The 27,802-nt window shown below is 33.1% G+C and overlaps 1 protein-coding gene and 1 pseudogene across 9 annotated transcripts; both read right to left on the bottom strand.

Moving 5' to 3' along the window:
- Positions 1-6,611: 6,611 nt before the first annotated feature.
- Positions 6,612-10,203, bottom strand: LOC107003470 (annotated as a pseudogene).
- Positions 10,204-16,655: 6,452 nt separating this feature from the next.
- Positions 16,656-26,181, bottom strand: LOC107003430 (F-box protein CPR1-like). Of its 9 annotated transcripts, none has more exons than XM_027912635.1 (9): positions 25,917-26,181; positions 25,754-25,836; positions 25,335-25,390; positions 24,230-25,239; positions 21,747-21,897; positions 21,584-21,667; positions 18,602-18,846; positions 18,406-18,458; positions 16,656-18,145 (listed from the first exon to the last, which is right to left on the bottom strand). In XM_027912635.1, exons 7-9 carry the CDS (start codon positions 18,774-18,776, stop codon positions 17,057-17,059), a joined length of 1,317 nt encoding a protein of 438 aa, XP_027768436.1. In that variant the 5' UTR covers positions 18,777-18,846; positions 21,584-21,667; positions 21,747-21,897; positions 24,230-25,239; positions 25,335-25,390; positions 25,754-25,836; positions 25,917-26,181; the 3' UTR covers positions 16,656-17,056. The 9 variants fall into 9 exon arrangements, with proteins under 9 accessions (XP_027768436.1, XP_015057241.1, XP_027768438.1 ...); XM_015201755.2 differs by having other exon boundaries at positions 24,230-24,440; XM_027912637.1 differs by having other exon boundaries at positions 24,230-24,415.
- Positions 26,182-27,802: the final 1,621 nt, after the last annotated feature.

Raw genomic sequence — 27,802 nt, 5'->3', positions numbered from 1 at the left:
AAAGAATGTTTATTGTGAAAAATTGTAATGCTTAACTATTTTTAACTGATAATAATTTGGGCAAAGGTCAGAAATCACATACTTTTAAGGAAAAATTATCATTTATTCTTTATAAGTTTATAATTAAAAAAATCCCTCAAACTGATATAATAATATAAACATTGATACATTAATTTGATGCGAGATACATACATTTTACGCATGATACACTAATCTAATGTGCATTTTAGACATGATACACTAATATGATGCATGAGATATCTGTCATTTATCCATATAACTTCTTATGTTTTCTAAAGTAAATAATTCGTTCTCCTTTTTTATATAAAAATATATATACTATCTAAATGCTTAAATAATTAATTAAAATTCAAATTTTAAAAGATGGATAACTGATCTTATTCATAAATTATACTCAACTCCTAAAAAAATTATAATCTCAGATAATTTCAATCCATCAAATTCAAAGATATATAGTTTTGTCAACATACCTATTTAGTTCTTATTGAAGCAAAGAATGATAAAAGCAAATTATTTTGTACTGTTATTAAAACCATTATCAAGAGATAATCCAAAGTATTTCACCAAGCTCTCCCTGCCAAAAAAAAAATAAAAAAAAATAGAGTATTAGCAATAATAATTTTTTTTAAAAAAAAAGAAGATAGCTTGACTTATTATGACTTAGTTTACCTGTCAGTGTATATAAGTTAAACTCATAAATAAGTATTACCAAGGATTCTATGCATATTTTCATTTATTATATACATATTTTCTTATGCGTGTTAATTAATTTTAAAATTATTATTAAAAAATTTAAATAATAAAAGAATCAAAGGAATAGAACGAAAGAGAGCATAAAAAATAAAGATTTAAATCAAAAGAAAATTCTAATACTTATCAATTTTTGATGTTCGTATAGTAGTTTGATAACATTTGAATTTTACAAGAATTAAGTTGAACACATTTTATAATACAACTTTGAGTAGAAAATTGTGAAAGAGAATAATATTTTTTTATATGTTAAGTAAAAAAAGTATTTCACTCATTTCTACCTGCAATTAAGAAAGCCTCAAACAGAATTATTTGTAGATGAGCATTTAAATTTCTGAATTAATATTATTGACTAAGGATGATTAAAGAAGACTTACAAATCTATAGGTTCAGGAAAAAGACTTTAATTCATATACAATCTACATATAGAAGATGAATTTAGTTAAAAGGGAAAGAGAACAACGGATAAATAAAAATAACAAATAAATACAAAAAAAAGCAATATAATATTTGCATTTTAAATTGCATTCAATATAAAGATTTTGCTTGCATTTTCTTATTATTATAAGAGTTGTTTAATTTTAATTTTAAGTTGTAGATATACTTTCAAATTATGTGAATTTTGATTTTTAGAATTTATAGATAATATTTTTTTTAAGTTAAAATATATTTTGCTGGGATAAGTGAAGTTGAATTTATAGTTACAATTTTGAATTAGCAACTCGAAGAAAATATCGAAAATGTTATGTAGATTATTTTATTTTATTTTAATTTAAAATTCTGTAAATTATTTTAGAATTCTATTAGCAGGATTTTTGAATTTAGTGCTTTTTATTTCCACTTAAAATGCTAAATATAATCATGTGAAGCAATTAAAGAAACTCCAAAAACAAACAAAAATTTTATTGACATGTAATTTATGGTTATTAATGGGTTCAAACTATGCTATATATATATATATATATATATATATATAAAAGTTAATTTATGTGTTAATATTTATTTTTCATGCAATGATTAACTATTCATGTTGTTAGATTCCATCCGGAAGCAATTCATTTAATTTTATATATTTTGTAGAATTATTAATCCATATTTAAAGTAGTCTACAATGATTTTTAAAATTGAGCTATATATTCTTATTAAGTTCTTCAATCATAAAATACAACACAATTAAAATATAAAATATTAGATGAATTAGAGCATCCATTGCCCATTTAAAATTTCATGATAAATGTGTCATATTTGATATACTATTTTAAATGATACAAGTGTATACTATATATTTGAGTATAAGTATAACGTAATCATTTTCTTTAAAATTATTCGCGCATCGCGCGGGTATGTATACTAGTACTTTAAAATAAAAGAGAAGCTTTCACATATAACCACTTTAAAAAACCTTATTACTTTCCATAACTATAGTTTAATAATTACAATTTGTAGCTACATGTTATAGGGAGGAGAGAGATGGGGAGAGAGATGAGAAATGAGAGAGGCGCGAGAGAGAGGGAAAAGAGTAGGAGAAAGGTGAATTATATATGTATATATGTTAGATAATTGTATATTGTACATATATATTTGTATATATGGAAAGCGAGATTGGGAGAGGGAGGAGAAAGACGAGCGAGACTGGAAGAGAAAGGAGAGAGGCGAGCGAGAGAGGGCAGAGAGTGGGAGAGAGGTGGATTGTATATGTATAAACTTGTATATAACTGTATATTATACATATACATTTTTATAAATGGCAAGCGAGATTGGGAGAGAGAGGAGAGACGCGAGCGAGAGAGGACAAAGAGTGGGAGAGAGGTGAATTTTATATATAGCAAACTATAGCTATGATGAGTAATTAAATAATATAAGTTTGCTTAGCCGCGTAATTTTCCCTATTAAAGGAATAATTGTATAGAATAGCAAACTAATAATGTAAAATAAATACAGTAGCTACCGTTTGATTTATTTGTGTTCCTTAGCAAACTGTTTGACAGTCGCTCTCTCCCTCATATTCTGGTTCGCCAATCTCCCTCTCTCACTCGCCTCTCTCGCTTTATACAATATAATTGTTATACAATATAATTGTATAAATTGTGTTTTTGTTTGTATAAAGTGAGAGAAAATTGTATATACACATGCAAATACATATATATCCGTCTTATACACTTATAAGTATACAATACAAATATTTCCCTACGTTGTTTGCCTTTCTCTCTTTCTCGTTTTATACAAATTCAAATTGTATATAATTTTTCTCTATTTCGTTTTATACAATTTGATTCAATTGTATATTCCCTGCCCAAGTCTCTTTTGTCTTTCTCTCTTTCTCGTTTTATACAAATGTAAATTGTGTATAGTTTCTCTCTTTCTCGTTTTATACAATTTGATTCAATTGTATACAAATCTAAAGAGAAGTCAACGAATTATACAATTGTTTCTTTGTATATGTGTATAGCGAAATAAACATAGCTTTCAGTTGTATATGTATAGCGAATTATATATATATATGTTTGTTATGGAACGCAATTATGTAAACTTTGCTATAACATATAAATTTGAATTTTATATTTGCTATATGTGAAAGTTGACTAAAATTTAAAGGGGAAGATATGGATAAATCATTCACATGGACCCGACCCGACCCGGACCAATCAATCAATTCCCCCTAAATCAAGAAAAAAAACCCTAGCAAACATATCCAAAATCACAAGTCTTTTCAATGAAAGCTCGAAACTTTATCATATCAATTATAAAAATGACAACTTTTCAAAGTTCAACAAAAGTAAATCATTTTCAATCACAGAAAGCAAATGAATATTGTTGATCAGGTGTGTTACCTACAGTTGTTTTACTTTACATTTCTATGTATATATGTTCTGAACATAACATTTTATCATCTATTTATCTAGCCCATGACAATTCATTTGCTAAACGAAATACTTATGAACACCCTCATCAAATTACGTGTGCGCTCTTTTTTTTCAATTCAAATGTATTTCAAAACCTTGGGAAACATTGATTTCCGACCCTTACTATAAAATGAAGCATCTCAATCGCACCAAAAATGACCCGAATTCTCAAAAACTCCTTATTTACCAATGTTGCCCTAAAGATCGTAAATATCATCGAAGATCCTTGCATTAGTTATATGGCCATACCAAAATATAGATTTGCGGATGGTGAACTGTTGTATTAGTTCTTAAGTTATCAACACAAAGCGCACATATTTAAGACATGCAATGGACCATTTGGATTACGAATAGCTTAATCTCTCCTAAATCGCTTATTTAGTATTTGTTTATGTATGATCGAGACACTTTTTATTTACCATGTTACAACCTCATAATACTCTTATTAGTCTATTTTTACCATATCATATGCAAGTGAATTACCACACAATGATTGTAAATGCGACTTATGGACTCTTTGTATTAAAACATCAATTTATTTAATTAGCTGTTGAAAAGAAGAGAGAAAATATTTTATTATATATTTTGATGCTCAATTGAATAAAAATGAATATTTTTTCTGCCAATTGACAAGTAATTTCATCTGCTTGAAATTTTGCTAATTTATTATTTCTCAGTAAATAGTAATAACATCAACATACACGGTGTAATCCCACATGTGGGTCCACGGAGGAGGTTGGTGTGTATGCAACCTTGCCCTTACCTTGTGAAGGTAGATAGGTTGTTTCCTATGAATCCTTGTCTCAAGTAAAGCATAACAAAATCAAACATGTAAAAGTGAAGAAGTCGTGCTCAGAATAATGAAGAAGAGAACAATAACAACAACAAATAGTATGTAAATCGAAGCAAAGAATACGGAGATAATACTGAAGTCGATAAATACGGTAGTATGAGAGTAATAACAACAACACGGATAAGTAACTAGCCAACACTCAACTACCTACTAATCTCCATCCTCCATATCTTCCTATCCGTATCATCGGTAAGCTGCAATCTGCATGTGTGCTAGTAGTTTGATGAAATCATGAAATTTTCTAGAGTTGAAACTTTTATAAACTCTTGGCTAAAATAATTGTACGATCACATTTTCTATTTTATCTAGCCCACGGAAACTCAGTTAATACTTATTAACATCCTCAATAGGTTACCTGAGCGGTCTCTTCTTTGATTCACATATCCAATATAGTCCAACAAAGTGTGAAATAGAGAGATAAAGTGTATGCAGACCTTACACCTACCTCAGACTGTGGTATATTGTTAAGGAATATTGAAATGCATTTTCTTTATTATACATGATCCCGGGCTTTTTCACGCCATACAAACTATAGGTTTGAGGATGATGAACTCCTAATAATATTTTACAACATCAAAAAGGACCATTTGGATTTTGGCCAACAGTTCACAGTTCTCAAAAACAACTCAACAGTAACCAAATAAGTAAAAAAATTAGAACTCACCGGATCATTATTATGAAACATTATGTTTGTAGTGAACTAGTCTTTTAATAAATTATTGCGAAACTATTTGTTCGCACGTATAACTGTTTCATCAAATTTTAATTCAACAAAAATTTTCTCCTCACGTTGAACTTGCTTTTCTCGATCGTGTGACTGAAAAGACAAAGTAACATTGTTACTTTGAGTCATTTGTTGATCAATATCATCCGCAACTATATTTTCATACTCATAGACCATACATACTTCATCAATCATTTCGCATTCTTGCAAATACTTATGTAATACTATATAAGCTATGATAATTTTCACTTGTGTGTCAATATTATAACATGTCTTGTTTCAATATTTTGAATCTATTTTTCCTAGCTTCAAAAGTCTCTGGGTTAACAAAATATAAATTTGTGAATCAATTTTTGTATTTAAAAAATCTCAAATCATGATATGAAATTCTCAAATCATGATTTTTGGAGGATATGAAATTTCATCTTATGACATGGAATCAACATGAAAATCGCATGTCCAAACGTTGATTTTATCTCACAATTTCATATCGTGATATGGTATCACATGACAAAACGTCTACTGAATTAACTAAATCGTGAAACCTTGCACGATATATAAATTGGAGGAAAATGTGTGGGAAGCGAAGCTGATGATATGATTTAGAAATGTAAAAAGGAGATGTATGGATGATCAATACAAAGGTGTGAGAGTTGATTATGGGGTGACGTCAAGGGCGGAAAAGACGGCTGAAGAAATATTGGAGAGAGGTGATTAGAAAGTAAATGATATAGTTTTAGCTTACTTTTCCGGTCCAATCAATCAACCCCCTAACAAGCAAAGACCCTAGCCAGCATCTCCAAAATTCACTCAAATGTCAAACTCTATCATATTAATTATGGAGATTACGAATAACAAGTCTAATGAGGTAAACTTTAACAGGTTACTTACAATTCACTAGTTTCATTTTTTCAAATTTTGTAATTGTTAGTATACTTTTCTATCCAGCCCATGGCAACATGTTATTCTTCTTCGGTTCAATTTTGTTCCAAAATTTTGGGAAATATTGATTGTCGACCCTTACTTTATCATGTATTTAGATTGTCTGCATGGCTCATAATCTTGTTGTATCATCATCATCAGGTAGGCTCCAAATTCAGTAGTGTTCATGTTTGGGGAGGCCAGAACAAGCTCATCGGAGCCAACTGGGTTATAAAAACATTACAACAATAGCAAGTAATCACATACGATCTATACACAATCATAACATGTTTTTCTAGGCCGCTAAATTAGACAATACATCGTGTTGTGGTAGACAACTCAATAGAATAAGGCTACTAGTCAAATAACAGCAACATACATGCCATAAGAAGCTTAATCCATTAAGATCATGCCAAAAAGAAGAATTAAAGCCTTAACATACCTTACAAACAAAAGCATCAATAAGGTGTTAAAGGTCTTCATTACGACCAACCTGCTTAAACTCATTAACTAACATCAAAATGTCAATCAAACCAATAACTAACAACAACAAAAAGCTATCAGTATCTCACAAGAGCGGTGAGCGCTCCTAAAGTAATATAACAAGATGTACATTCAAATTATCGTTTGTGAGAATTTCAGTCACTGTGCTAGGGAATATTAGAAAAATAAATGTCATTCTTGCTGATAACAGAAGCAATGCACTCTTATCAATTTCTCATAATCAACAAGCTTTGGAAACCTCTGTTCCTTACACCGCATGTAGACGAACACTTCTTTCTCCATTAAAACATATCTGGTTTATTTCAAGCCGAGTACTCCACATATGGATAGACGAACACTTCTTTCTCCAAGATATCTGCTGGTACTAATATCTTGTTCCCCAGACCTGCCAGCTAAAGATGACATTGTACTCCAAAAACTGGTGATAAACTGAGAAGAGTATGAGAGTAGTAACATAACGAGAAAAGAAGAAAAAGAGAGTCCCAATCGCACATAAGAAACTAATAAGTAAGTGACCTTGGAGAAATCAAGCTTTCTGTAAAAGCATGTGCCTCTATAAAGGTATGACCTTCAGACCATGCTCCAAATGGTCCACTACGTGTCCTTAATGAACCCACAACTGTGCACCTGAATAGCACTTCGCCATCCGCAAATCTATATTTCGGTATAGCAAAAGCAATATAACGATCTTCGATAGATAACAATGGAATCCAAGATTCCTTGATACCATACTCTTTCAATACCCATAACTTAATAGTACGGTTACTCTGATCATAACGACAATTAGAATGAACAGAAAGCATTCCATCCAAAACTGTAACGCCAATAACAGCCCCCAGACGTGAAATTTCCTCCGGTAAGGGAATCTCTCCATATGCTTCATTCGAAATACTAAACGAAACCACCACAGAATAATTTCGTGACATACCGATCCAATGAAATGCTGCATGTACAAATGTCAAAAACTGCATAGCAAACATCAGACAGTATATGCCATGAGGATGCTTATCACTTCTTCTCCAAGAGCCACCTTTCAGCGCAAGAATTTAACAAGGTAAATCCAAACCCTGATAAATCTGAACAATCTTATACTCGCCACTGGTTGAGTCATAACCCAAACCAAAACAAGGACTTTTGTTTGGTGGGAATTCTGGAGAAGGAAGTACAATTCATTCTCCAGTGGAAGGGTTCCACAGCAAAAATGTGGTGTCATTCAAATTACCAGGAACCTCCATAACAGCCAAGCCATCATAACAACAATGGATTTTGCAGCGTGATACCGAATAGTTTGAAGGGAAATTGAGTTTTTGTACATCCTCAACCAGCTGAACCGGCGACAAAGGACAACAATACATGGAAAACATACGATTATTACGGCACCTTAGGCTAGTAAGAAGTTTTTGAGAATCTTGATCATTCTTGGCACGATTTAGATGCTTCATCTTAAAGTATGGATCGGAGATCAACGTTTCCCAAAATTTTGACACACATTTGAAACGAAGTAGAGACTTCACAGGTAACCTGCTAAAGATGTCCATAAGTATTACCTCTGGGAAGTGAATTGCCATGGCCTAGATAGGAGAAGAAAGAGCGATCAGACAATTTTATTTTTAAGTATTCATATATTAGACATTTCAACCAAGAGTTCAGAAAAGATAAACCTGAATTTGTTTTATTTTTTCTATGTACTATTTAGCAACAAATAGTTCAAGTGGAGAATACTAAAATTACTAGGCTCTTGGCAGTCGCACCAAGTAAACAACAAAAGGGCAGTGTACTTCAAGAATTTGTCAAGCCTTGACTACAGTTGTGGTGTCCAAATCGACAAAATAAATCGGTGAAGGAACAAAAATGGTATAAGAATAAAAAGAGATAAATTTCACATTCTTTTCCAATGAGGAAGAGAAAGAATATATAGAAATGGCGTTGTTAGGTAACCACACTATCTTCATTGGAAAAAGTCTATCTTTAGGGAGGTTATCACCTGGGAAATGTTCAACATACAAGCATCTAAGTCCAACAAATATCAATTAAAAATACTCAATTGTAAGTAACACCGCCAAAAAATCAGAACTTACCCAATCAACATTCATCTGGTTTGTGTTATCATTTGACGGCTTCACAACGCTCTTCCCTGATTTAATTAAAAAAATTAAGGCTAGTTATAAAGCAAAATAGAGAGAGAAGACTTACGATGTAGCTGGTGAAATAGTCGAGGTGCATAAACACACACAGAGACACAAAAACAGATGCACAAAACAATAAAAATACCTTTTGAGATCTGATTAAGCTTTTGGGTTGCATCAACTCCACTGCTACTAAGATTTTGATTGAAAAGAACAAACTCTAACTTTGGAATTGCAATGGATTTTATCTTCTTCTTCTGTTTCTGCATCTCTGGAGCAGAACTACTATATGCTAGTTTTCCCTCATTCTTAGTTTTTTGTGTCATCTTTATTTGGACAAATTAATGGTTTCTCAATTGTTAACTATTGATTGAAGAGACTAAATCTTTTTTGATTTGCAAAAGAAAATGCTAATTGGAGGAGGGCAGGGATTATCTTGTTAATCAGGTGCTATTAACGAGCTGCGATTGCTTGAAAAAAATCAGTTGAATCTAAATTGGAATAAAAGGAAAGAGTGTACCTGCGCCGCTCCATGATCGGATGCGCAAGCTTGTTTTCTAGGTTTTCATTTTCTATTGAAAAAAATTTAGTTTTATTTATTCATTATCACAATTTATGCAACACAATTATTAATAGACTGGTCTAATTAACACAAATATTAGATAGTTAGACCGTAATAAATTAGGAACTTTTTTTACTGTAAAAAAGAAGAGCATTATAATGCCAATGATTTTAGGATGGGAATAATAAATTATCATGACAAATAGGAGAAATTTCGCAAGGACAACTGTTTGATAAATGGCCTCTTTATTATTTCTTGCAATTTATCATTCTTTGTCATATCATCATCTAAAGATTCCATTTGAGTAAATGGAAAATAACATGAGAAGATGCTAGAAAATGACAATGTAATAATTTAACAATTAGATTGGGAAATTTTTGAACTAACATGACACAAAATCTAATGTTATTTAAAAGGTAACTTTTTAATAGTTATATTTGCACTTCTAAAAATAGAGACACCATAAATTGTGGTGTAAAGAAGGATATTTCTGTAAATTGACAAGAGGTGCACCTTCACATAGAAGAAGCTCCAAATATGACATAAAGAAAGATTCCTAACAAAGGAAGAAATTAGTATCTCCTCCTCAACTTCAAGGGTATTTGTTTCTTTCTGTGTTTTTTTACCTCAGTTTTGCAGGTGTTATCATCTATTTATAATGCTCTTCTTTTTTACCATAAAAATGGATCCTAATTTGTTATAGTGTAACTATCTAATATTTGCGTTAATTAGACCCTTCAATTAATAATTGTGTTGCATAAATTGTGATAATGAATAAATAAAATTAAAACCTTATTTTAATAGAAAAAGAAACCCCAGAAAACAAGCTTGCGCATCCGATCATGGAGCGGCGCAGGTACACTATTTCCTTTTACTGAGATTCAATTGATTCTTTTTAAACAATCGCAACTTAATAATAGCACCTGATTAACAAAAAATTCCCTGCCCTCCTCCAATTAGCATTTTCTTTTGCAAATCAAAAAAGATTGAGTCTCTTCAATCAATAGTTAGCAATTGAGAAACCATTAATCTGTCCAAAGAAAGATGACACAAAAAACTAAGAATGAGGGAAAACTAGCAGATAGTATTTCTGCTCTAGAGATACAGAAACAGAAGATGAAGATGAAATCCATTGCAATTCCAAAGTTAGAGGTTGATCTTTTCAATCAAAATCTTAGTAGCAGTGGAGTTGATGCAACCCAAAAGCTTAATCAGATCTCCAAAGGTATTTTTATGTTTTGTGCATCTGCTTTTGTGTTTGTGTGTGTGTTTATGCACCTCGACTATTTCACCAGCTACATCCTAAGTCTTCTCTCGCTATTTTGCTTTATAACCAGTCTTAATTTTTTAATTAAATCGAGGAAGAGCGTTGTGGAGCCGTCAAATGATAACACAGACCAGCTGGATGTTGATTGGGTAAAATCTGATTTTTTGGTGGTGTTACTTACAATTGAGTATTTTTAATTGTTGTTGGTTTGACTTAGATGCTTACAATATCAGTATTTTGAATTTATTTTTCCAAGCTCCAAGACAATCATCGAACCACAAGAAAACAATCTGAGAAAACTAATTGATCCCTTTTTTTACAGCCATGCCAGTTTATGCATTCACAAAGTTATTTTGTCAAACTAGACACCACAACCACAGCCAAGGCACCAAACAAATTGGAAATTCATAAAGTACTTCACCCATTTATTGCTTACATAGGGCCGCTGCCAATTGACAAGTAATTTCATCTGCTTGAAATTTTCTAATTTATGATTTCTCAGTAAATAGTAACAACATCAACATACCCGGTATAATCCCACATGTGGGTGTAGGGAGGAGGGTGGTGCACGCAACCTTGCCCCTACCTTGTGAAGGTAGATAGGTTGTTTCCAATAGATCCTCGGCTCAAATAAAGCATAACAAAATCAAATATGTAAAGCAAATACATCAGCGGAGAATTCATGCTGAAAACAGTGAAGAAGAAAATAATAGCAACAACAAATAATATGAAAGTCGAACCAATGAAAACATAGGTAATACTAAAGTCAAAGAATACGGTAGTAGGAAAGTAACAACAACAACACAGATAAGTAACTAGACAACGCTGGACTACATACTAATCTTCTACCCTAATCTCCATCCTCCATATCTTCCTAGCTAGTGTCGTATCCTCGGTAAGCCGCAAGTGTGCTAGTAAGTTGATGAAATCGTGAAATTTTCTAGATTTATATTTTCTAAACGATTAGATGAAACTTTTTAATATTTGAATACCTTTAAGAAATTGTACGGTCACATTTTCTTTTTTATTAAGCCCATGGCAACTCATTTCCAATAGGAAATACTTATGGACATCCTCAATAGGTTCTATGATTCACATACAACAACAACATACTCAGCGTAATCCCACAAAGTTAATAGGGAGGATATAGTGTACGCAATCCTTACTCTTACATCAGACTATGGTGTTAAGGAATATCGGAATGCATTTTCTTCATTATACATGATCCCGGGCTTTCACGCCATACAAACTATAACTATAGGTTTGAGGATAATGAACTACTATTTAAATTCATACATTTTGATTGTACGGGGCATTATTTACGGGCATTCAAAGGACCATTTGGACTTTGGCCTTCACGACATACAGCTCGGACTAGAATCGCTTAGCTATAGCAAATAGACCTAGAAAATAGAGTCAAATTCCAACCAATAACAATTAAACTCAATTGTAAGTAACACCCTGAGCTCACCTGATCAATAATTCCACTGATTCTTTTTTGATAACTGCGGCATCCTGCGTGCCAGCTTGGGTGTATACTAATTCCACGGGATACCTGTCACATCACACTAGAATCTAAGTTCAACAAAAACTCAACAGTAAAGTAAGCAACACGACCCAGAAATCAAAACTCACCCAAATTATTATTTGTTCCCTCCCCCAAATTGTGGTTCGCATCTTCTCTATTGCTAACATTTTGTTATTGAAAAGCTTTGCTTTTTTTTTGTGAAAAGATTGCTTCTTTTGTTGAGCTTTGAAGACTCTCTACTTTAATTGAAAAAATTTCTGCAATTCCCAAATTCAACTTGAGAGATAGGCACGTCAGGTTACCTAAGCTTTTAGCTCCTTGGGTCCGATTCTTTTCTTCCTTTTACTAGGTTTTTTTTTTTTTTTTTTACTAGGTTGGAGGTTTTGAGTTAAAAGGGTTTAGACTTTTTTTTTTTATCATTACAAAATATTTGGAGTGTAAATTAAGTGATGTAATTCATGAAATTTATGTGAAAGTGAGGCTTGATATATAGGTCATAAGAAATAAAAAGTAAAGATACAGATAAATCTCTCACATAAGGATTAGAGAGATGGACCCAACTCGGCCCAATCAATCAATCTCTCTAAGTCAAGAAAAAAACCCTAGCAAGCATATCCAAAATCACAAGTCTTTTCAGTGAAAGCTCAAATCTTTTCAAAGTTCAACAAAAGAAGAAGATGAAGAAATCGATTTCAATTACAGAAAAGCAAATGAATATTGTTGATCAGGTGAGTTACCTACAATTGTTTTACTTACTTACATTTCTAATGTATATGTTTTGAACATAACATTTTATTATATATTTATCTAGCCCATGACAACTCATTTGCTAGACAAAATACTTATGGACATCCTCACCAGATTACCCGTGCACTCTCTTTTTCAATTCAAATGTATTTCAAAACCTTGGAAAACATTGATTTCCAACCCTCACTTTGAAATGAAGCATCTCAATCGCGCCAAGAATGACCTCAATTCTCAAAAACTCCTTATTTGGAAATGTTTCCCAAAGATAGTAAATATAACATGTATTGTTCGAATTTATCGTCGGATCAACCAGTTGAGAATGTGCGAAAACTTGATTTCCCTTTAATCTCTAGACCATATATTTGTTCAATAACTTGATCTTGTGATGGCTTGGTTGTTATGATGGTAAATGAAAATACCGAGGGCGGAGACGACATATATTTGTTATGGAACCCCTCTATGGGAGAATCAATTAGACTTCCTGATGCACAACTTTCACCAGATCAAAGTGGTCGTATGGGATTGTGTTATGACTCAACTTCTGGTGACTATAAGATCCTATATATTCTTCGTGATATAGATATTATGCGTGACATAGATAATACTGGAAAAATTCTCGCGTTGAAAATTGGTTCCTGGAGAAATATTGGCAAACATCCTCGTGGCATTTACAATTATGACATGGGTATGCAATATTTGCCATTTGTAAACGAGGCATTTCAATGGATCGGTATTTTTGGGAAATATACTAAGGATTCAAGAAATTATTCAGTGGTTTCATTTAGTATTTCTAATGAAGTGCACAGAGATATACCATTGCCTGAGCAATTATTATGCTTGAAGGGCTACATCTATATTGGTGTTGCAGTATTGGATGGTATGCTTTGTGCTTATTCTACTTCTGATCTTCCTATGAAGGGAACATTTAAGCTATGGGTTTGAAAGACTATGGTGTCAAGGAATATTGGACTTCATTGTTAAACATCCAAGATCCTTCCATTGGTTATATGGCCATACCAAAATATAGATTTGCGGAAGGTGAACTGTTGTACTGGTTCTTAAGTTATCAATATAAAGGGCATGCATTTAAGAAATGCAATGGACCATTTGGATTATGGCCTCAGTGTGATATCCACCAGTATGGGATCACTTTTACACAAAGCTTAATCTCTCCTAAATCACTTATTTAGTGTTTGTTTATGTATGACCGAGACATTTTTTATTTACCATGTTACAACCTCAAAATTCTTTTGTTGTTTCTATTTTTATTATATCATATGCAAGTGAATTACCCAAGAATGATTGTCAATGCAACTTATGAACTCTTTGTTGTGAAAGAGCAATTTATTTAGCTGCTGAAAAGAAAGAGATATAAATATTTTATCATGTGTTTGGATGCTCGATTGAATAAGAACAAAAAAAATCCTATCATATTTGATGGAATGTAAATTTATGCAACACAATTATTAATTGAAGAGTCCAATGAATATTAGATAGTTAGAGTATTATGATGCCAATGATTTCAGGCTGGGATGCAAAAGTGTAGTTATGAGTATTAAGTATCTCTTGCGTCATGTTAGGAGAAATTGATACTTTGGGCTCTAACAATGAAGAATTTAAATAGCACGAGATGCCTCAATGGAAGCTTTTTATGGATCTATGGCTAACTGTCCTTGCATCATAAACATCATGGTAAAGACTCAACTACTATGCACATATATATATGTCAAAGTATTTAACATGTAATAAAAAAATTTATACCTTTAAAACGACAATGCACTATCCATATAAGATTTAGACTAGACAAGATCTAATAAAGTAAAAGAGAAGATGGGTTTAAACCACTTCTTACTTAGCAATGAAATTGAATACTCTTATCATAGCACAAGTAAACACTGCACTTTTAGAGCTTGAATGAAAATCAAGTTTTTTATACATTCTCACATTTGGATTTTGGCCATACAGTTCATAGTTCAGACTGTTTTCAATGAAAAACAACTCAACAGTAAGTAAATACGTAAGAAATCACAACTCACAGGATCAATATCCATCATTATTTGACGTCTCCCCCAAATTGAAAAGCTTTGCTCTTCTTCTATTGAGCTTCGATTTGAATTCTAGGGTTTTTGATATAGCAGAAGGGTTGAGCGGTTTGGGAATGACAGATGGGCGGGTCGGGTTATCCTCTCTAAATTTAAGTTTTTGTATGTTTAGTAGTGAACTAGTCTTTAATAAATTATTAGCAAACTATTTCTTCCTACTTAAATAATTATTTCATCAAACTTTAATTCAATAAATAATTGAACATAAGTTAAAATGAATTAGTGTTAGAATATAACCCTCCCTCAAAATACGGACAATGTTCTCACGTTAAGCTTGCATTTCTCTATTATATGACCGAAAAAACGAACTAACATTGTTAATTTGAGTCATTTGTTGTCATACACAACTACATTTTCATGCTCATAGACCATCGCTCCTTTGGTATTCTTGCAAATAATTATATAATACTACACAAGCTATGATAATTTTCATTTGTGTGTCAATATCATAATGGTTCATGTTTTGTTTCACTATTTTAAATTTATTTTTCAAAGCTCTAAAAGTCAGTGTGTTTTTTGAACAAAATATAAATTTGTTGGTTAATTTTTGTATTTAAAAAGTCTCAAATCATGATTGGAATTCTCATATTATGATTTTGGAGAATATGAAATCTAATCTCACAACATGAAATCAATATGAAATCGTTGATTCCAACTCACGATGTCATATCGTAATATGATATTCGCATGGCTAAACGCCTACTAAATTGACTAAATTGCGAAACCCAACTCTATCTATAAATTGAAGGAAAATGCGTGAGAAGCGAAGCTGATATGATTTAGAAATGTAAAAAGTAGATGTATGGATGATCAATACAAAGGTGTGAGGGTTGATTATGAGGTGACTTCAAAGATAGAAAAGATGGCTGAAGAAATATCGAAGAGAGGTAATTAGAAATAAAATGATACATTCTTTTCCGGTCCAATCAGTCAACCCCCGAACAAGCAAACACCCTAGCCAGAATCTCCAAAATTCACTCAAATGTCGAAACTTTATCATATCAATTATGGAGAATACAAATAGCAAGTCTAATGAGGTAAACTTTAACATGTTAATACAATTCACCCGTTTCATTTTTTTTCAAATTTTATTATTGTGAATATTCATTTCTATCCAGCCCATGGCAACTCACTTGCAAGACGAAATACTTATGGACATCCTCAACATGTTACTCTTCTTCGGTTCAATTTTGTTCCAAAATTTTGGAAAATATTGATCGTTGATTCTTACTTTATCATGTATTTAGATGGTCTGCATGGCTCATAATCATGGGGTTATCATCATCAGGTAGGCTCCAAATTCTGTAGTGTTTATGTTTGGTGATTTCCAGAACAAACTCATCAGAGCCAGCCAGGCAATAAAAACATCACAACAATAGCAGCAATAACATACGACCTATACACAATCATAACATGCTTTTCTAGGCCGCTAAGTCAGGAATAGTGTTAACGATAAACAATACATCGCGTTGTGGTAGACAACTCAATAGAATAAGGCTACTAGTCAAATAGTACAGCAACATACATGCCATAAGAAGAATTAAAGCCTTACCATACCTTTCAAACAAAAGCATCAATAAGGTGTTAAGGTCTTCATTACGACCAACCTACTTTAATTCATCAAATAACATCAAAATCTCAACCAAATTAACAACTAACAACGACAAGAAGCTATCATTATCTCACAAGAGCGGTGAGCTCTTGAAGAAATATAAAAACACATACATTCAAATTATCGTTTGTGAGAATTTCAGTTACTGTGCTAGGAAATATTAGAAAAACAAATGTCATTCCTGCTAATAACAGAAGCAATGCACTCTTATCAATTTCTCACAATCAACATTCTTTGGAAACCTCTATTCCTTACTGAATGCATATATATTCCTTCTGTAAACACCTAAGAGTTAACAAAAGATATACATGTTGCATTTCTCCATTAAAACATATCTGGTCTATTTCAAGACGAGTACTCCACATAATGGATAGACAAACACTTCTTTCTCCAAGATATCTGCTGGTATTAATTTCTCGTCCCCCAGACCTGCCAGCTAAAGATGACATTGTACTCCAAAAACTGGTGATCTTGGAGAAATCAAGCTTTCTGTAAAAGCATGTGCCTCTAATAAGGTATGACCTTCGGGCCATGCTCCAAATGGTCCACTAAGTGTCCTTAATGAACCCCCAACAAGGCACATGAATAGCACTTCACCATCCGGAAACCTATATTTCGGTATAGCATAAACAATATAGGGATCTTCGATAGATAAGAATGGAATCCAAGATTTCTTGATACCATACTCTTTCAATACCCATAACTTAATAGTACTGTTACTTTGATCATAAGGACGATTAGAATGAAGAGAAAGCATTCCATCCAACAGTGTAACGCCAATAACATCCGAGACTGAAATTTCCTCCGGTAAGGGAATCTCTCCATGCACTTCATTCAAAATACTAAACGAAACCATCACAGCATGATTTCGTGACATACCGATCCAATGAAATGCCGCATGTGCAAATGTCAAAAACTGCACAGCAAACATCAGACTGTAAATGCCATGAGGATGCTTAACACTTCTTTTCCAAGAGCCACCTTTCAGTACAAAAATTTCACAAGGTAAATCCATATTCTGAAAAATCTGAACAATCTTATACTCGCTACTGGTTGAGTCATAACCCAAACCAAAAGAAGAACTTTTGTTCAGTCGAAATTCTGGAGAAGGAAGTTCAATTGATTCTCTTGTGGAGGGGTTCCACAGCAAAAATGTGGTATCTTCATTCAAATTACCAGGAACCTCCATAACAGCCAATCCATCATAACAACAATGGATTGTGCATGGGAATGGTGTAGGGTTTGAAGGGAAATCGAGTTTTTGTACATCCTCAACCAGCTGAACAGGTGACAAAGGACAACAATACATGGAACATATACCATTATTACGGCACCTTAGGCTAGTAAGAAGTTTTTGAGAATCTTGATCATTCTTGGCACGATTTAGATGCTTCATCTTCAAGTATGGATCGGAGATCAATTTTTCCCAAAATTTTGACACACATTTGAATCGAAGTAGAGACTTCACAGGTAACCTGCTAAGGATGTCCATAAGTATTACCTCTGAGAAGTGAATTGCCATGGCCTAGATACGACAAGAAAGAGCGATCAGACAATTTTTTTAAGTATTCATATATATTAGACATTTCAACCAAGAGATCAGAAAAGATAAACCTGAATTTGTTTTATTTCTTCTATCTACTATTTAGCAACAAATACAGAATTGAATATTTCAAGTGGAGAATACTGAAATTACTCGGCTCTTGGCAATGGCACCAAGTAAACATGCCAAGCATCTAAGTACCAACCAACAACAATTAAAAATACTCAGAAATCAGAACTTACATCAACATCCATCTGGTCTGTGTTATCATTTGATGGCTCTACAGCGCTCTTCCCTGATTTAATTTAAAAATTAACTCTGATTATAAAGAAAAACACACAGAGAGAGAGAGAAGACTTAAGATGTAGCTGGTGAAATAGTCGAGGTGCATAAACACATACACAGACACAACAGTAGCTGCACTAAACAAACAGATACCTTTTGAAAGCTGATTAAACTTTTGGATTGCATCAATTCCACTGCTAATAAGAATTTGATTGGAAAGATCAACATCTACCTTTGGAGTTGCAATGGACTTCATCTTCTGTTTTTGTATCTCTAGAGCAGAACTACTATCTGCTAACTTTCCCTTATTCTTAATTTTCCGTCTCATCTTTCTTTGGAGTGATTACTGGTTTCTCAATTGCTAAGTATTGATTGAAGAAACTCAATCTTTCCTTAATCTGCAAAAGAAAGGTCTTATTGAAGGAGACTAGGGATTTGTTGCTAATCGCGGGTACTATCATCGAGCTGCAATTGCTTGAAAAAAAAATCAATTGAAACATCAGGTGGTATAAAAGGAAAGAGTTTACCTGCGTCGCTCAATGATCGGATGCACAGTCTTGTTTTCTAGGGTTTCTTTTTCTTTTAAAAAAACTTTCGTTTTGTTCATTCATTATCACAATTTGTGCAACTCAATTATTAATTAACGGGTTTAATTAACGCAATTATTAGATAGTTAGGCGTCATTTGGCATGAAGTATAAGGTAATAATAATCCCAGGGATAAAATGCAGGACTATTTTATCCGGAGTTTGGTTGGAGGTATTAGGCAATCCTGGAATTATTTATTCCACCATTTAAACCTTAATTATGGGATAAGTTATCCCATATACATGGTGGAATAATTAATCCTATGATAACTTGTTCCCAACCAAACAACCCCTTAGAGTATTATAAATTAGAAAACTTCTTTTTATTGTAAAAAAGAAGAGTATTACAATGCGAATGATTTTAAGATGCGAATAATAAATTATCATGACAAAGGTGAAATTTTGCAGGGACAATTGTTTGATAAATGACCTTTTTATTATTTATTGCAATTTATGATTCTTTGTCATATCACAATAAGATCCCTTTTGCGCAAACTGAAAATAGCATGAGAAAATGTTAGATTGTGGTCCAAATTTGTTGTAAGTTATTCAAATGTTCAACGACAATCTAATATTTTAACAGTAAGATTGGGGAACTTATGAACAAACAGGAGACAAAATCTAATGTTATTTGGAAGGTAACTTTAAGGGCTATATTTGCACAACTTCGAAAAATGACACCATAAATGGTAGTGTAAAGAAGGACATTTGTGTAAATTGACAAGAGGTGCACTGTTAATTCACATAGAAGAAGCTCCAAATATGAGACAAAAGGAAAATTCCCAACAAAGAAAGAAACTAATATCTCCCAATCAACTTCCCGACAGTATTTTTCTTTCCGCAAGTTTTTTTACCTTGGGTTTCCAGGTGTCACCGTCTTTTTAGGGATGACCACAATTTTCAAATGCAATGAGAAGAATTCAAAGAAGATGGATGTTTTTTTTTATGACCGTGGTGTCCTGGACATCTTTTGCGCACCTCGACTAATTCCACGGATACCTTCCACCTCCCACAAGCAACATGTACCAGGTAAGATGGATGTTGTTGATCAGGTTACTTCATTTGTTTGTTGAACTTAGAATCTAGGATTATTTGCTATGGCCAAAAGGTATTTATTCCTGTGTTTTTGTTTTACACAAATTATTGTTAAAAAAATTAGACCCTAGTGGAAATATGTGGCTGAACAATCAGTCTCAAAATATGTAGCGGAACAATTAGTATTTTATACAATCTCTGCAGTTTTTCCTCACGGGTCTGGTCACTAGAATTCCCTGGAATTTTAGAGCACATGTGCTGTAGGGAGACAGAAATCCAAACACAAAGCCGACCAATCATTACCAAGCAGCAATAGCTTCCATCTTAGAACCACTAGAAAACAATGTGAGAAAACTAATTGATGCCTTTTTTACATCCATGACAGTTTATGCATTCACCGAGTTATTTTGTCAAACTAGACACAACAATCATAGCTAAGGCAATACTTCACCCAATTATTCTTACATGGGGCCGATGCCAATTGACAAGTAATTTCATCTGCTTGAAATTTTCTAATTTATGATTTCTCAGTTAACAGTAAACAACATCAACATACCCGGTGTAATCCTACATGTGAGTCTAGGGAGGAGGGTGGTGTGCACGCAGCCTTGCCCCTACCTTGTGAAGGTAGATAGGTTGTTTTTTATAAATCCTAAGCTCAAGTAAAGCATAACAAAATCAAATATGTAAAGCAGATACATCAGCGGAGAAGTCATGCTAAAAACAATGAAGAAGAGAATAATAGCAACAACAAATAACATGAAAGTCGAAGCAAAGAAAACATAGGTAATACTAAAGTCAAAGAATACGGTAGTAGAAAAGTAATAATAACAACACAGATAAGTAACTAGACAACGCTGGACTACCTACAAATCTTCTACCCTAATCTCCATCCTCCATATCTTCCTAGCTAGTGTCATATCCTCGGTAAGCCGCAAGTGTGCTAGTGAGTTGATGAAATCGTGAAATTTTCTAGATTTATCTTTTCTAAACTATTAGATGAAATTGTTTAATATTTGAATACAATTAAGAAATTGTACGGTCACATTTTCTTTTCTATCTAGCCCATGGCAACTCACTTCCAATAAGAAATACTTATGGACATCCTCAATAGGTTATCCGAGTGGTCTCTTCTTTGATTCACATATAACAAAAACATACTCAGCGTAATCCCACAAAGTTAATAGGGAGGATATAGTGTACGCAAACCTTACACCTACATCAGACTATGTGTTAATGAATATCGGAATGCATTTGGTTTATTATACATGATCCCAGGCTTTTCATGCCAAACAAAACTATAGGTTTGAGGATAATTAACTCCTATTTCAATTCATATATTTTGATTGTATGGGGCATTATTTAAAGCCATCCAAAGGACCATTTGGACTTTGGCCTTGACGTCATACAGCTCGGACTAGAATCGCTTAGCTATAGCAAACAAACCTAGAAAATAGAATCAAATTCCAACCAATAACAATCAAACTCAATTGTATGTAACACCCTGAACTCACCTGATCAATAGTTCCACTGATTCTTTTTTGATAATCGCAGCATCCTGTGTGCCAGCTTGGGTGTATACTAATTCCACGGGATACCTGTCACATCACACCGGAATCTAAGTTCAACAAAAACACAAAAGAAAATTAAGCAACACGACCCAGAATCAAAACTCACCCAAATTATTATTTGTTACCTCCCCCAAATTGTGGTTCACATCTTCTCCATTGATAACATTTTCTTATTGAAAAGCTTAGCCTTTTTTTTTGTGAAAAGATTGCTTCTTTTGTTGAGCTTTGAAGACTCTCTGCTTCAATTGAAAAAAATTCTGCAATTCCCAAATTCAATTTGAATTGTAGGGCCTTTTGAATTGAAGAAAGATTGAGAGATATGTAGGTCGGGTTACCCAAGCTCTTAGCTCCTTGGGCCCGATTCTTTTCTTTCTTTTACTAGGTTGGAGGTTCTGAGTTAAAAGGGTTTAGACATTTTTTTAATCATTACAAAATATTTGGAGTGTAAATTAAGTGACGTAATTCATGCGATTTATGTGAAAGTGAGGGTTGATATATAGGTCATAAGAATTAAAAAGGAAAGATGGACCCAACCCGGCCCAATCAATCACTCCCTAAGTCAACAAAAAAAACCCTAGCAAGCATATACAAAAATCACAAGTCTTTTCAATGAAAACTCAAAACTTTTCAAAGTTCAACAAAAGAAGATGAAGAAATCGATTTCAATTACAGAAAAGCAAATGAATATTGTTGATCATGTAAGATACCTAAAATTGTTTTACTTACTTTACATTTCTATGTATATGTTTTGAACATAACATTTTATTATCTATTTATCTAGCCCATGACAACTCATTTTCTAGACGAAAAACATATGGACATCCTCACCAGATAACCAGTGCACTCTCTTTTTCAATTCAAATGTATTTCAAAACCATGGAAAACATTAATTTCCGACCCTCACTTTGAAAAGAAACATCTCAATCGGGCCAAGAATGACCTCAATTCACAAAAACTCCTTATTTGGCAATGTTGTCCTAAAGATAGTAATATAACATGTATTGTTTGAATTTATCATCGGATCAACCAGTTAAGAATGTGCGAAAACTTGATTTCCCTTTAATCTCTAGACCATATATTTGTCCAGTCACTTGCTCTTGTGATGGCTTGGTTCTTATGATGGTAAATGGAAATACTGAGGGCGGAGACGACATATATTTGCTATGGAACCCCTCCACGGGAGAATCAATTATACTTCCTGATGCACAACTTTCACCAGATCAAAGTGGTCGTATGGGATTGTGTTATGACTCAAATTCTGGTGACTATAAGATCCTATATATTCTTCGTGATATAGATATCCTCCGTGACATAGATAGTACTAGAAAGTTTATCGCGTTGAAAAGTGGTTCCTAAAGAAATATTGACAAACATCCTCGTGGCATGTTAGGAGAAATTGATACTTTGGGCTCAGACAATGAAGAATTTAAGTAGCACGAGATGCCTCAATGGAAGCTTTTGATGGATCTATGGCTACTTGTCCTTGCATCAGAAGGAACTTTGAAAAAGGTAAACATCATGGTAAAGACTCAACTACTATGCAAAGTATTTGAGATGCAATAAATTTTGTATACCTTTAAAACGACAATGCACTATCCACATAAGACTTAGACTAGACAAGATCTAATAAAGTAAAAGAGAAAATGGGTTTAAACCACTTCTTACATAGCAATGAAATTGAATACTCTTAGCGCATCATACATAAGTAAACACTGCACTTTTAGAGATTGAATGAAATCAAGTTTTTTGTACATTTTCAACCAACGATAACAGAAAACAAATATGATGATATTAAAAGCAATGCAGTCTTTTCAAATTCTCACATTTTTTCACAAGCTGAGAAACATGTGTTCCATACACAATGCATATAGATTCTTTCTGTAAACATATAGGTATTTATTTATTTATTTTCGAAATGGTAATGATGTAAACACATAGATTTAACAAAAGATATATATGTTGTTCTCCATTAAAACATCTCTGGTTTCATTCAAGCCAAGTACTCCAAGATATCTGCTGGTATTAATTTCTTGCCCCCCCCCCCAGCTAAAGATGACATTGTACTCCAAAAACTAAGAAGAATATGAGAGTTGTAACACAGAGAAAAGAATAAAAAGTGTGGAGTGATTAGCTTCAAAATTATCATGAACCTCCATAACAACCAGGCCATCATAACAACAATGGATTACGCAGTGTGATACCGTAGGGTTTGAAGGATAACCCATGGCAACTCAAAGGAAATACTTATGAATATCCTCAGTAGATTACCTGAGCAGTGTCTTCTTTAATTCACATACCCAATGTAATCACACAAAGTGTGAAATGGAGAGGATAGAGTGTACGCAAACCTTACACCTACATCAGACTATGATATATTGTTAAGGAATATTGTAATGCATTTTCTTTATTATATATGATCCCGGGTTTTTTCACGCCATACAAACTATAGGTTTGAAAATGATGAACTCCTAATAATATTTTATAACATCGAAAGGAGCATTTGGATTTTGGCCATACAGTTCACAGTTCAGACTGTTTTCAATCTAAACAACTCAACAGTAAGCAAATAAGTAAGAAATCAGAACTCACCAGATCAATATCCATCATTATTTGACGCCTCCCCTCCTCCAAATTGAAAAGCTTTGCCTCTTCATCTATTTTGCTTTAATTTGAATTCTAGAGTTTTTAATATAGCAGAATGATTGCGCGGTTTGGTAAATTGGGAATGATAGATGGGCCGGTTTGGATTCTCCCTATTTTCAGGTCTCTTCCGGACTACATGGTTCAAATGTTAATGAGTCTGTGATTTAAAGAGTTATAAATAAGCAACGTATATATAGTCAATGGATTTTTAACATGAATATAAAATTTCCCGCTACAGTTATTGAGTTCAATGAACTAGTACACGACATTCTAAATTTGCTCTTAGCCTCTAATTCTTTTCATATATTTGATATGCAATTTATTTTTTCTCTTTTATGTAGTATATAATTTACTTTTAACATTTAAATTTAGTATAATTGGAGTTGTCAAAATGGGATGACCTAACTCTATCCAACTCTAACGGGCTAGAGAGTTAAATGGGTTAGGAGGGGCTGACCCTTTTAATTAAAGAACCTATAAAATAGCAGTTCAAATCAGTTCTAAGTGGGCCACGGGTTGGGACGGATTGATCATTCAACCAAAAAATTAACAATATTACTCTCTTAGAAAGAGTATCGAAAGTTGACATTTATGAACACGACATCAATAAATATAAAATTTCATTTATTAATCACACATTCGCTGAACACCTGAATTTGTTTTATTTCTTCTATCTACTATTTAGCAACAAATAAACTAGGCTCTTGGCAGTCGCACCAAGTAAACAACAAAAGGGCGGTGTACTTCACAAATTTGTCAAGTTTGAAGCCTTGACTATAGTTGTGGTGTCCAATTTGACAAAATAAATCGGCAAAGGCACAAAAATGGTATAAGAATAAAAAGCATAAATTTCACATTCTTTTCCAATGGGGAAAAAGAAGAATATATAGAATTGGCGTTGTTAGGTAACCATACTATCTTCATTGGAAAAAGTTTATCTTAGGGGAGGTTATCACCTGGGAAAATGTTTAACATACAAGCATCAAAGTCCAACCAACAACAATTAAAAATACTCAATTGTAAATAACACCGCCAAGAAATCAGAACTTACCCAATCAACATCCATCTGGTCTGTGTTATCATTTGATGGCTCCATAACGCTCTTTCCTGATTTAATTAAAAAGTTAAGACTGGTTATAAAGCAAAATAGAGGGAGAAGACTTAGGATGTAGCCGGTGAAATAGTCGAGGTGCATAAACACACACAGAGACACAAAAAATAGATGCACAAAACAAAAAAAATGCATTTTCTTTATTATACATGATCCCGGGCTTTTTCACGCCATACAAACTATAGGTTTGAGGATAATGAACTCCTATTTCAAATTCATACATTTTGATTGTACAGGGCATTATTTTACGACGTCCAAAGGACTAGAATCGCTTAGCTATAGCAAAACGACCTAGAAAATATAATCGAATTCCAACCAATATTAATTAAACTCAATTGTAAGTAACACCCTGAACTCACATGATCAATAATTCCACTGATTCTTTTTGATAACCACGGCATCCTTCGTGCCAGCTTGGGCGTACACCAATTTCACGGGATACCTATCACATCACACCGGAATCTAAGTTCAACAATAACTCAACAGTAAAGTAAGCAACACGACCCAGAATTCAAAACTCACCCAAATTATTATTTGTTGCCTCACCCAAATTATGGTTCGCATCTTCTCTATATCTAACATTATCTCATTGAAAAGCTTTGCCTTTTTTTGTGAAAAGATTGCTTCTTTTGTTGAGCTTTGAAGACTCTGCTTCAATTGAAAAAATTTCTGCAATTTCCGAATTCAATTTGAATTTTAGGGCATTTTGTATGGCAGAAGGATTGAGAGATATGCGGGTCGGGTTACCCAAGCTCTTATCTCCCTTGGGTCCGATTCTTTTCAATCTTTTGTTACGTAATTTTGGTTTACTTTGAGATAAATATTGGAGTCGAAAGGGCTTAGATTGAGCATGATCCATGCAAAATATTTAGGGTGAAAATAAAGTGGCGTAATGCATGAGAATTATGTAGAAATAAGGCTTGATGTAAAGGTATTACTAGAAAAAAAATTCAAAGTATTTTTAATTTTATTAAGAGAATCAGAAAAATTGACAATAATGTCACTTATCGTATTTGTGCAGGATGGATAAGAGGGAGGCTCGCATCTGGAGTCTTATAGGCTCGATACGATGCATATTTAGCTTAATAAGAACATGACCCTAGATAAAAGGGTATGTACGTCTCACACAATTTTGTTGTTTGATTTATGTTACTATGGATTGTTTCTTGTATCTCGATTGGTAGTTTTCATTATGTTATTATCTATTATTTTCGATATTATTTGTTGTTTCCTATACTTCAGTTATTACTTTATTTCATACTATATTGGACTTCTTTTAACTCAAAAATTTATCGAAAACATACTTTAAAATAAAAGAGAAGCTTTCACATATAGCCACTTAAAAATAATCTAATTCTTCTCCATAGCTATAGTTTAATAATTACAATTCGTGAGGTACATGTTATAGGGAGGAGAGAGGCGAGCGAGATGAGAGAGGCACGAGGGAGAAGGAAAAGAGTGGGAGAAAGGTGAATTGTATATGCATATAGGTTAGATAATTGTATATCATACATATGTATTTGTATATAAGGAAAGTGAGATTGGGAGAGAAAGGAGAGAGGTGAGCGAGAGATGGCAGAGAGTGGGAGAGAGGTGAAATTGTATGTATATCGATTAGATAATTGTGTATGTGCATATGTATTTGTATATATGGAAAGCAAGATTGGGAGAGGTAAGAGAGAGGCGAGCGAGATTGGGAGAGTGAGGAGAGAGGCGAGTGAGAGAGGGCAGAGAGTGGGAAAGAGGTGAATTGTATATGTATATTAGTTAAATAATTGTATATTCTACATATGCATTTGTATATATGGCAAGCGAGATTGGGAGAGGGGGAGAGAGGCGAGCGAGAGAGGGAAGAGGGTGGGAAAGAGGTGAATTGTATATGTATATCAGTTAGATAATTGTATATTATACATATGTATTTGTACATTATGGCGTAATATACATAAATACATACGTACGTACATACATACATACATACATACATACATATATATATATATGGCAGTCAACCCACATAATTAATGTTAATGATAGTCGCGAGCGGTAATTATAGCAAACTATAAAATAAGTAATTAAATAGTACTCATAAGTTTATTTAACCACATAATTTTTCCTTAAAATAATGATAAGACATATATATATACACACTCTATACTCGTAAACTTTATTTTGTGTGACTGGACCACGTATATTATTGTTGTAGTGTAGAAAATTTGAAAGGAAAATTACACGGTTAAGCAAACTTATACTAGTTAGTAAGTTATTATAGCCAGAGTTTATTTTTATTGCCACTCGCCACCAATTCTTGGTTATAATTACGTTGCTTACTTTTTCGGTTTGTATAAGTGTGTGTAGATGTTCTTTTTCCATATATACAAATGATCCCTTCTCTTTCTCATAATCCTTTA

This window comes from Solanum pennellii, chromosome 11 (assembly GCF_001406875.1).
Source record: "Solanum pennellii chromosome 11, SPENNV200".
In the NCBI taxonomy this organism is placed as follows: domain Eukaryota; kingdom Viridiplantae; phylum Streptophyta; class Magnoliopsida; order Solanales; family Solanaceae; genus Solanum; species Solanum pennellii.
This window is presented reverse-complemented; position numbering and strand designations above follow the sequence as displayed.

Bases quoted from the DNA above. Each gene is read 5' to 3' on its own strand.
- LOC107003430 (XM_027912638.1), bottom strand. From the start codon at position 18,776: ATGAGACGGAAAATTAAGAATAAGGGAAAGTTAGCAGATAGTAGTTCT. The intron at 18,459-18,601 runs GTATCTGTTTGT...AAATTAAATCAG, and splicing joins GTTTAATCAGCTTTCAAAAG to GGAAGAGCGCTGTAGAGCCA. The intron at 18,146-18,405 runs GTAAGTTCTGAT...TGTCGTATCTAG, and splicing joins CAGACCAGATGGATGTTGAT to GCCATGGCAATTCACTTCTC.